At 43.3% G+C, this 12,316-nt stretch overlaps 1 protein-coding gene across 1 annotated transcript in view; it reads right to left on the reverse strand.

Moving 5' to 3' along the window:
• The window catches only part of LOC144791849 (putative cation-transporting ATPase 13A4), a 652,319-nt gene that overhangs the window by 58,248 nt on the left and 581,755 nt on the right, over positions 1–12,316 (reverse strand). Inside the window, exon 27 of the mRNA XM_078666632.1 lies at positions 4,714–4,865. Within this exon, the coding sequence (XP_078522758.1) occupies positions 4,714–4,865 (152 nt within the window). The remainder of the gene's footprint in view (positions 1–4,713; positions 4,866–12,316) is intronic.

The following is a 12,316-nucleotide window of genomic DNA, read 5'->3' on the forward strand; positions in this document are numbered from 1 at the left end:
ACATCAACTTTTTGAAGAGCCAGTGACAAGACATGTATTTCTTCTATTTGTACAGGGGAGTCACCTAAAACATTTGTGTGTTTACACCTTCACAAATTCGCAGCCATGAAAAATTACACCACAATACTGTAATTGCTCTATGATGGCTCCTATACTGTGCTTCGCTTCTGGATTTAGTAGGTATTGGGCCTCAACTTGTAGTTCATACCTTAAGGGAATCAACTGTGGCACAGAATCTTTTCACCACCTTGTTTTGTTTCTGTCCAGCACCAGAACCTTATTTAAAGCCAATTTAACTTGGTATTTTTCCCTGAGATCTTCAGGTACCAACACTTTCATTATTGACCTTGTGGTGTATGCCTTATAAATGAGGGAGAACAATCATCGGCTACGAAAATGATGGTGTAGTCGTGTGACAAATGTAACCAGAATGCTACTTTGATTTTCTGTAATATATCCTCTTCAAAGGGTATTACTGCATCATCAACTCTATAAGAATAATTTACATGTCCATCTGGTGTTTCACCTAGGCCTGGGAATTAATTACATGTTGCTGGCACAATTCATGTCATTTCAGGAATTAAAAAATGTAACAAACGTTGTTACGTGAAAGTCTTGAAATTATAAAATTCAGTCACTTTGGGTAACTACTTGCCATTTGTTGTAAAGATTTACCACAAGTGCAGAGGAACAACATAACGCACGTGTCTGCTGTTTGGTTTGCTTTGGTTTTTTATACATTTGTAGTACAAAATGTGTCCTTGCAAGGATGCATTTTGAGATAAAATATAGTGCAAAATGACAGATTTAACTGAATTTTGCTAAAAGTTTGCATAAATTCTCAAAAGCAAATTACGAGAATTTGGCAAGGCCCTAGATTTGACTTCTAGATTCTTTAATTGGCGTCACTGTGAGATGATCATTCAGAGTATGGTAAAATATAATTATTTCTGCTGCACTGTCGAGAAGCACCACTGCCCAAGCCCAGAGTATACATATTTTCTGACACATATTTCTTATTTGTTAGCCCAGGAACTTTCTTTTTCCTAAAATAAGCTTTTGCATCTTAGGGGCATATTTACAAGGGCTTTAGCTCCGCTTTTTTGGCTTAAAAAGCCAAAAAAGCAGAGATAAAACTATCGCCCGATTTACAAGAGGGTGCTAACATGCCTAATCGCATGTTAGCACCCTTTCCCCCAATGCCTCCCTTTGTATCTCTAATGAGATGCAAAGTGGGCGTCACTAGGCGTACCCAGGAAGGACTACCTTGCAAATATCACTGATCTTCACCTCGCGATATTTACAAGCCAGCCCACAGAATTTTAGCACACGTCTGCTAAATGCAAACTTACCTATCCCTAAGTTTGGGGTGGATTATGCTGATATGACCCTGTGGGTCGTATCAGCAAGGTTATCCAGCGATTTTCCCTGCAAAACGGCGATAAACTCGCTATCTCTGGAATTTTTATTGCCCTGGAGAAACGTGTTGTTAATAACGCGCTACCAGGTCAATACATTCCAGAGATAGCCTGCGATAAGAAATGTATTGCTAAGCACGGCCAGCGATAATTATCGCTGCCCGTTGATAATATGCCCCTAAATCTTGCTTTTCTTTCTTCACGCAAACCTCAGCTGTCTTTTCTGCCTGGATCCTTTTTGTGATACTCAGTCCGTCTCCTCATTTCTGTCTGCTAACTCCTCAGAGAACAGAAATAATGCTGATACTTGTCTGACCTTTTAATTCATCATGTCCCTCATATTGTATCCACCCTAGCTGGAGTTCTGCTGTGGTGGAGATTCAGTCTTGGTTTTCAGTTTAGATTTCTGAGTTTTTTTTCCTAGTTTCCAGTGCGGCCTGCTCTTTACCCGAAGCTTAAGACTTGTTTTTGGTTTAAATTGCAGTTATGTGGTTCAAGGACCTAATGTATCCTGGCCTATGGATTTATGTATTTCTAAAGTATTAATAGAAACCTCCCATTTGTGATCAACAGCCAAACTTTGGCCCCTGCCAAGACTTCTGCTTCCCCTTGAACACTATTACTATCTAAGAGACCATTTCAAAACTACCTATCAAGTTCATCCTTAGATCAACAGCTGGTGTGGCTACAAGCTTGTTCTGTATGTGTTTAAACATCGCCAAAACCACCGCCAAAGAGGGTGTGTCATGCGTAGTAGTTTAAATATTCCCAAGATTTGTTCCTCCTGTAGTACACTCTTCTACAGGTGGTACCATACCAGGAGGATGATACATAGGTAGCATTCTGTGCTTGCCTTGAATTAATGTGTAAGGATAGACTGCTTCCAACCATTGATTTTAAAAGCAATGCAAATACAAATCCAAAATCTTTATTTCGCCACTATCTAATCTGTAATAAAACACAGATATCTTAAAATACAATACACTATATCATAAAACAATTGAAAAACATTAAAGTATACATTAAAATCACAATTAAATAAACTAAAAGCAATCCAAAATGGAATCTTGTCTCGTTTTATGGGAGTTTTCCCCATTATTGCATTATTAGTCAGTCGACTAATTGCCCCACCTTGTAGGATCCATTTGTTGTGTTGGACTTGGCACCAATGCTCCTGTCCAAGAAATGTTGTCAACATTTTCTATATTTATATACTAACTGATTTAGTAACTGTCTTAATTGCAGAGCATTCAGCTACATCTAGCTGAAGAAACAAACCAGGCAACACTAGCCAGGCAGCCCCTGGATTACTTAAGGGGTCCAGTCTGACCTTCCTCACTGCATGTGGCATCTGTCCACCAACCCATGCTGGTTGTTCCTGATATCGCGTTAAGAATTATTCATATTCTGCAGGTATTAGGAGCAGCTTTATATGCATGAAAGTGACTAGTGATTGGATCTAAAGGATTAAACTCCACCCATAAGTAAAATATTTCAAAGGGGTATGCAGCCTATGTGTATTTACAACAAAGGTTACTGCACCCATCACCTCAAAGAAGTTCCTTACTATGAGGTGTTGCGTTAATGGCGTCCTTAAGTTTATTCTTATCACAACAGGTTGAGCTATCATTGTGAAACAGATTCATAATGAGATTCAAACCTCAAATGAAAATGGGGAATAACTGTTACTAGTCAGGTGCCTGACAAACCCACAACAGTAAGGAGGTTTCTCTCTGAACTGAGGGAGGAAACAGATATTACAATGGATGCCTCTGCCATTAGTAACACTAGCAAAGTCTTCTGTATGTAATTCAAGATTACTCAAAGATTGTCCCTGTGGCCGGTCATCACTCATAAGTCTGTTGCCATTATATACAAAAATGGGGCCCAAGATTAGGAATTCTAGACCCCCCTGGTAAAATGCCAACCTACCATTTCAAAATAGGTAATCTTGTGCACTGCAGCCCAGAGTCCACCTGAGCATGGCTGGAAGATGGTGCATTGTAGGCAACAATCAGTCCAGTGAGACTCACTGAATAATCTCGTACCCCCTCCCTTCTTGCCTCAGGCTGAACTGCCTCAGCACCAAAAGAGCCCTTGTGGGTTTCTTTTGTGGCATCCCACCTGCACATCTTAGTTGAGCAACAGAAGTGTTGTTCCACATGGAGGAGGTTGTGGTCTATCTCTGCACTCAGTAGTTATGGTGTCTGAAAAAGCTGATATTTGTGAGGCTGGCTTAGAGGTGGCCGGCTGAGGCCTTCACGGAGGGTGTTTACAGCTTCTGCTTCCTTGATCCAAGTCCGCCAGGAGGCCAAAGATTTCATCTCTACCTTACACATGTTGGTAACCAGCTTAAATGAACACTTTTGATTGTTTTTTAAAGGACAGGTCATACATTCAATATTCTCAAATGGAATAATGAACATATTATTTTTGTTGTGCCCTCGCTTAATTCTCGAAGACATTATAGATCATGTGACTACATATATATATATATATATATATATATACATATATATATACATATACATATGTGTATATATATATATATATATATATATATATATATATATATATATATATATAAATGAATAACCTCAACGAATAACTGATGAACCATCAGAAAATAATTAATCAAATGTTATTGGGTATACACGCACAAACATATAAAATGCAGTGGGATAAACATAAGCAGAAAGTACGAAGATTACATATCTTTGGGTGGTAGTACCCTGGATTTCCACTTGGTGGTAGCTCCCACGTACCAGACCCCTGGATTTCCGCTGGGTGGTAGCACCCACCTAGTAGTACCCTGGATTTCCCCAGGGAGGTAGCTCCCACCTAGCAGTCCCCTGGATTTCCATTGGGTGGTAGCTCCCACCTAGTAGTACCCTGGATTTCCACTTGGTAGTAGCTCCCACGTACCAGACCCCTGGATTTCCACTGGGTGGTAGCTCGCACCTAGCAGTACCCTGGATTTCCACTGGGTGGTAGCTCCCACCTAGCAGTACCCTGGATTTCCACTGGGTGGTAGCTTCCACCCAATGTACAGTGAGCCCCATGATCTCGGGAGTCTACTGAGAATTATAGGTCTCAGCTTGTCCACAAGCATAGAGACCGGTAAGGCTTGTTTGCAACCGGACATGGGATCCGGTACCAATTCGGAGCAGACATAGTACATAATGAGACTCCTGCTAGGCCGTCACCCCTCAAAGGGCTGTCGGTAATCACAGTCATGCAGCCTTTGTGTATGCATTTGAAAATGACTCATATATTACTGAAAATGTGCACTTACAGTTTGTATACAGAGGTTTTCTGAAGGGCTTCCCTTTGGCGAACACAAACGCTACAATGATCAGGTTTCCCGCATACAGTGGATATATAGTGGTGCCTTCATAGGTCTGAAACCTTGACCATGTCATGTTAACGTTTCCAGTTAGACAAGCGCTGCACAGAAATAAATAAGATTATTATTTTTCAATTGCTGATCAGATGTATGAAGGCAAGTTAGAAAAGTCTTGAAAAAATACTCACTGTGCTATTGTTTTTGAAACATAATGTGAATATAGATTACAAGGAAGTGATTCACCTAAGAGCATTTAAAGTGAAGTACTTGTGGCAAAAGGGCATATATCGGTAGGAGTCTTTACCTAATGAAGCATATTCGGAAAAGGGTAAATATAGGAAAAGAGGCAAATACTAATAGGACCATATACTGATAGGAGCATATACCAAAAGAGTCATATAGCATAAAAGGAATATACTGCTAGAGGCATATACTGAAAGAGGTATATAGCATAAAGGAATTATACAGCTAGAAGCACATACCGAAAGAGGCATATAGGTAAAGCGGCATATGCTGATAGGAGCATATACTGATAGGAGCATATACCGAAAGAGCCATATAGCAGAAAGAGAATATACTGATAGGAGCATGCACTGTAAGAGGCATGCTGTAAAAGAGGTATATACTGATAGGAGCATATGCTGAAAGAGGCATATAGCAAAAAGGAATACACTGATAGGAGCATATACTGAAGGAGGCATATAGCAGAAAGAGAATATACCAATAGGAGCATATACTGACAGGAGCATTCACTGAAAGAGGCATGTAGGAATGGGGGCATATACTGATAGGAACATATACAAAGTGGGCATACAGAAAGGTGAATATACAGATAGGAACATATAATGAAAGAGGCATATAGCTAAAGAGGCATATATCAACACAAGCATACACTTAAAGAAACATGTAGCAAAGGGGGCATACACCAATAGGAGCATATACAAGAATACCAATAGTAGCATATACTGAAAAAGGCATATAGATAAAGTGGCATATCCTGAAAGAAGAAATGGCATTAAAAAAGGAAGATTTCACAGGAGCTACGCGAGCGTCCGTGATGGCCGCGTGAGCACAGAGCTCCACGGACCCTCGCCACTCTTCGCATTTTATCCTGACGACATCCTGAATTTCTGGACGGCTTATTGCAGAGGAACCTTAGCTGATGCCATAACTCTTTTCAAATTTTGATTTGGACTTGGGGAACCGAAACGACGTCGTTTTGAACGTTTGAGGCCCACCAGGCGGTGAGCCGGGGTCTTGGTGGATTGTAACGCCGGGACGGAGTTGAACAACATCGGCAGAGGGGTTTTCCCCCAGTAGCCCTGCCTCAACTTTCAGTTTCGCTTTCGATTTCTGGCATTGCCGAACTGCGGGGCAGTTCCCATCGGTGTCCAGCCGGCTCAGTTGAAGCGCGCCTCTAGCCCCTTTGTCAGGGCTTACCAAACTTACTCTTGAATTTTCCAATACTGCACGGGAACAGAGATGCTAGAACCCACGCCCCTCTAGACAATGCTGGTGGGTCTTACACAGAACCCTCCATCATTACCTCCAGGGACGGGGGAATTGGATAAAATAATAAACAGAGAAGAGACTGGTCCTGCGTGGTTTCCTCAGCCGATCGTCTGGGGGCTATTTGCTGCTGGAAAACCTAAAAACAATAACATTTCATTATATCCTGTCCTCCTACTCTCTCTCTAGTTAACTCTATCCTAACGTGTGTTCTCACCCACCATTACGCTGCAGAACCCTTGCTCCTCTTCTTATGTGTGTGATTGGCTCTCCTCTATTATAGTTGTCACTGGCAAAAGAAAAAGGAATATGCTTGGGTTATAACTCTTCTAGTGAATTCCTAATTAATTCAGCATGTATTGTGATTGTTTTAGAATCCTATTGGTCACTTACTTCACTATAGTAGAGGTGCGCCTCTTAATGGGTTTCTGTATTTCTTGCTTTCTTAATGTATTATTCCCTTGTAGTTTTGAGTGCCTTCTATCTTACACTGTTTCTTTTCTCTTCACAGAATTGCAGTCTTACTACCCCTTGGACTGCTAGGTGAGGTTTCTGCTTATTCACATTTATGTACATATATTTTCCATTGAGCTATATTGTTCATGCCTTTCATCAATGTTTAACTCTCTTTTTTTCCGTTTTTTCCAGGAGTAATAATTAGCCACTGAACTCCTCCTTATCAACTTTAACAGTAAGGATTGACTTTGAATATATATATATATATATTTTTCGAGTGTCACTTAGCTTGCTTTCAGCTTTTGTCAGCCGCTCCTTCTTGGCTCTGGAAATGTTCGGTAGATGCGCTAACACCTCTCCATCTCCCGCTGAGTTCTCTGCTCGGCGCTACTTGACTTCTCTGACGTGCGCACACGGCTGCCTGCTGTGCCGCTCCTCGGAACTCTGGACTACCCGCGCTTGAATCATGCGCCGGGTTAAGGGAAATAACTAACCTCTTCAAGGTTTTCAAACAACTGGAAGAATTCCAGTCAGGATTTACACTCCTCCTGACAGAATTCACTGACGACGGTAATAACGGACCTCTCTGGCTGCTGTCTTGGTGAAGTGCGAAGCTCTCCTCACGCTCGCGCTTCACATTGGTTCCTGAGGATCTGAAAGACTAGAACGCCTGCCGAGCCTCGACCATGGCGGCGGCGGCGGCCATCTTGAGTCTCCACATTCGCACTCTCTCTGACCAAACCTGCTGCCCAGCTGGATAGTGAAGGACGGTATTCAAGCCTTGGGTCCTGACAGTACCCCCCAACAAGGTGGGTCCTCCCCTTCCTGGCTTGGAGGGAAATCGTTGATGGAAGGACTTTATCAACCTGGGTGCATGTATATCCTCCACTCGTTCCCAGGATCGCTCTTCCGGACCATAACCCTTCCAGTCAATCAAATAGTATAATTCTCCTCTCAATCTTTTAGAGTCCAAAATTTCTTTCACTTCGTACTCTGTTCCCAGTTCTAGCTGAATTGGCTTTGGAGGTGATTGGCGTCTCAAGGTTGCTGGGGCCTTCTTCAACAGGGAAACATGGAAGACTGGATGTATCTTAAGCTTGGGTGGCAGTCTTAACCGATAAGTTACTTGATTGATTTGCTCCTCGATAGGATATGGGCCAATAAATCGAGGTTGAAACTTCCTGTTTCCTTTCAATCTCAAATTCCTAGTACTCAACCAAACCTGGTCTCCTGTGATCAAGGACGGCCCTTTGCGTCTTTTCCGATCAGCGTACTTTTTATACTTTTCTTTGGCTATTTGTAAATTCCTTATCGCCTTTTGTTGAACTTGAAGTAGGTGCGACATAACTTCTTTGAATGCTGGGACTGTAGTTTCCATTTGCAGAATGGTAGCATTCGGATGTCTGCCGTAGTTCAGGTAGAAAGGGGAGTAACCAGTAGAACTGCTCTTTGCATTATTGTAGGCAAACTCTGCTGTCCACAAATAATCTGGCCAATTACCCTCCTCCTTCAAAAGAAACAGTCGCAAGTACTGCTCTAGCTCTTGGTTCACCCTCTCAGTCTGCCCATCTGTTTCTGGGTGGTAACTAGTGGAAAATCTAACTTCTGTTCCTAACCCTTCCATAAAGGCCCTCCAAAAATGGGACAGGAATTGGGAGCCCCTGTCCGAGATGACAATCTTGGGAATTCCATGTATTTTGACAATCTGGGAACTGAAATGAGCAGCTAGCTGTTTGGCTGAAGGAACCCCCTTTAGGGCTGAGAAGTGGGCCATTTTAGAAAAGGCGTCCACCACCACTAAGATTGTGTCGTACCCTTGACTAATTGGTAGATCAGTAATGAGGTCCAAGGTAACTGTGTGCCATGGGTTGGGAGGTGTAGGTAAGGGTTGTAATAACCCTTTTGGAGCCTGCCGTTCGGACTTCCCTTGCACGCAAATCTCACATGACTTAACATACATCTCTATATCAGTTGCCATCCTGGGCCACCAGTAGTGTCTTTTTATTATATCTGTGGTCTTGGCTTCTCCTTTATGGCCAGCCAGTTTGTCATCGTGACATTCACGCATCACTTGCTGCTGCAACTCGGTGGTGGGAAGGTACAGAGCGCCTTGATGGTAAGGCATTTGTTGAATGATTTTTCTGTTGATATCTTTCTCTGCCCAACTCTGCATAGCCTCTGGACTCATGACATCCGCAATCGATTCTTGTAGCTGAATGGAGGTGATGGTTCCTATGATTTTGTCACTAGGAATGATTGGCTGAATGTCTGTAATGGTCTTCTGCAATCCTGTGCCAATTCTGGATAATGCGTCTGCTTTTCCATTTTGGGCTCCTGGACGAAAGGTGATCACGAAATCGTAGTCCGCAAAATACAAGGACCATCTTAGTTGCCGTGGGGTGAGTGTCCTGGCTGTTTTCAGAAACTTTAAGTTTCGATGATCGGTAAACACCGTTACTTGGTGTCGGGCACCCATCAAATAATGTCTCCACTCCTTAAAGGCGTCTTTAATGGCCAACAACTCTTTCTCAGTGATGGTATAGTTTATCTCCGCCTGAGTCAACTTTCTAGAGCGATAAGCTACCGGGTGTAGTTGGCCTGTGGTCTTATGTCGCTGTGACAATACTCCTCCTACAGCTAGATCCGAGGCATCAGTTTCCACATAAAAAGGCTGGGATGGGTCAGCATGCAACAGGACAGGTGCTGTGGTGAAGTTTCCTTTTAAGGATTGAAAAGCCTCTTCCGCCTCCTTAGGCCACTCGAACTTGACTCCTTTTCTCAACAGTTTTGTGAGAGGTAAAATCTTCCTGGAAAACTCACTAATAAATCTCCGATAGAAATTGGCGAATCCGATGAAACTTTGGACTTCTTTTACACTTCTCGGAGATTCCCAGCTCGTCACCGCCTCCACTTTACGTTGATCCATCAGAATTCCGGATGGTGACAACACAAATCCCAAGAACTCCACCTCCGACACATCAAATGCACATTTTTCTAGTTTCACAAACAATCTGTTCTCCTGTAACTTTTGTAGCACTCCTTTTACTTGATCGTGATGCTTCTCCACATCAGAGGAGTAGATGAGGATGTCATCAATGTACACTATCGCACATCGATCTATAAAGTCTTTCAAGACATCGTTGATGAAGTGTTGAAAGGCTGCAGGGGCATTGCACAATCCGTAAGGCATCACCTGATATTCAAAAAGACCGAATCTAGTTCGAAATGCCGTTTTCCACTCATCGCCCTCACGCATTCGAACTAGATGATACGCTCCTCTCAAATCGAGCTTAGTGTAGATTTGCGCGCCTTTCACTTGATCCAAAAGCACCGAAATCAATGGCAATGGATACCGGTTCTTCTTGGTTATCTTGTTAATCGCTCTATAGTCGATGCACGTCCGTAATTCCCCTTTTTCCTTCTTCGGTACGAAAAATAGGGGAGATGAAACTGGAGACTGGGACGGTCGGATGAAGCCATTGGCAAGGTATTTATCCAAATACTCCTTCAAATGTTGGTGCTCCTTCTCAGTCAAGGCATAGACACGGCTGCATGGCAAGTTGGATCCCGGCTCCAGTTCAATCTTACAGTCGTAGACTCGGTGCGGGGGTAAAAGTTCTGCTTCCACCTCATTAAAGACACTTGCAAACTTCTTATATTCATCGGGTACTTCCTGAACGTTGATCACACACATTGTGTGCTCCATAGAGCACAACGATAGGGCTGGGTTGTTCTTAACTTGTTCGACTCGTGAATTCAAACAGTTCTCTTGACAATAACTTGAATCCATCACCACAGTTCTGGAACTCCAGTTGATTGTGGGGTTGTGCTCTGTAAGCCACGGGAGGCCAAGAATCAGCTGAAACTGAGGAGCATCTATTAAGTTGAATTGGATCTTCTCCTGATGACCGTCATTGGCCGTCAATTGTATCACTTCTGTGTGGCTTACAATTGGTCCCGATGATAGATTTGTCCCATCCACTGCACGAACAGGCTCGCTCTTCAACTTTTGGATTGCCCGAATTCCCACTCTAGCGGCAAACCTCAAGTCACAGAAATTCCCAGTGGCCCCCGAATCTATCATGACCGATACTTCCGTCAGAGTTGTTTGCCCGAACTTCACCTCCATAGTCATGATCAAATGCGGGGCCGCCGACTGCAACGTATTTGCTACTTGATACTCTTGTGGAGTTATTCCTTGAATCGCACCCACCTGCTCAACTCCTCCCACAGATGGTGCCGTTAGTTTTCCTTCGGCTTGAAAGAACTCTTGGGTTTCTTTGGGCACTCTCGAACGAAATGGGTTCCTGATCCACAATACATACATTGGTTATTGGCCCTTCTTTTCTCCTTCTCTTCCTTGGTCAAAGGACCTCTGATCGCTCCGATTTGCATTGGTTCGACTCCAGAGTGAGTCTCCGAGCTTCTAGCTCCGTCTGGTCGAGCCCGGTCAAATCTTGGGGGTATCGCTCTGAAATCTTTTTTCTTTTCACCACGTCTCTCTCCCTGGCGGAAATCTATCCCCAACACCAAATCTATGAGTGCCGACACCTCAGTGGGTCGATTAGGAATCTGGGCCAAGGTGTCTTTTAATTCATCTCTCAATCCTCGATAGAATATCGCCGCTCTTTTGTTTTCTGGCCAATCGGTTTCTACCACTAACTTATTGAACTGGGCCAGGTATGCTATCAAATCTCGGTTTCCTTGTCGTAAGTCAAGCAATTCATTGTCCACCACCTGGGAAATTCTTCTTCGATCAAATATTCGTAAGAATTCGTTTTTGAAGTCTTCAAAGTTTCTTAACAAGGGGTCATCCCTAGTGACCAATGGCATGGACCACGAAGCTGCATCCCCACTTAGATATGAGAGCATGAAGGCCACTCTGGACTGCGCGTCTGGGAAGATCGAAGGGCGGCACATGAAGTGTAATGAGCATTGAGAGAGAAAGATCTGGGCTTTCTGTGGGTCCCCACTAAATCTCTCTGGAGCTGCTAATGGTATAACTGGGGAGAGGGAGTGAATGACTTGTGTTGTGGTTCTATTAGTGGACTCTAATACTGGATTCATGGCCTCTCTCTCAAGACTACTCGGTTGACGTAAACTCCGCGCTAATTCAGCTGTTTCTTTTCTGGCACTAACTAACTCCTGTCTCAGATTTCGATTCTCCTCCCTAACCGCTCCCAATTCTTTTTGTATTGCGTCTAAAATGGTTCCTAAGGATTGGACGTCAATTCCTTCCGCCATCTCTGTTCGGGTGCGAAGGCAACTTGGGCACTTCACTCTGTCAGGGCTTACCAAACTTACTCTTGAATTTTCCAATACTGCACGGGAACAGAGATGCTAGAACCCACGCCCCTCTAGACAATGCTGGTGGGTCTTACACAGAACCCTCCATCATTACCTCCAGGGACGGGGGAATTGGATAAAATAATAAACAGAGAAGAGACTGGTCCTGCGTGGTTTCCTCAGCCGATCGTCTGGGGGCTATTTGCTGCTGGAAAACCTAAAAACAATAACATTTCATTATATCCTGTCCTCCTACTCTCTCTCTAGTTAACTCTATCCTAACGTGTGTTCTCACCCACCA

Source organism: Lissotriton helveticus, chromosome 11 (genome assembly GCF_964261635.1).
Source record: "Lissotriton helveticus chromosome 11, aLisHel1.1, whole genome shotgun sequence".
Lineage (NCBI taxonomy): Eukaryota > Metazoa > Chordata > Amphibia > Caudata > Salamandridae > Lissotriton > Lissotriton helveticus.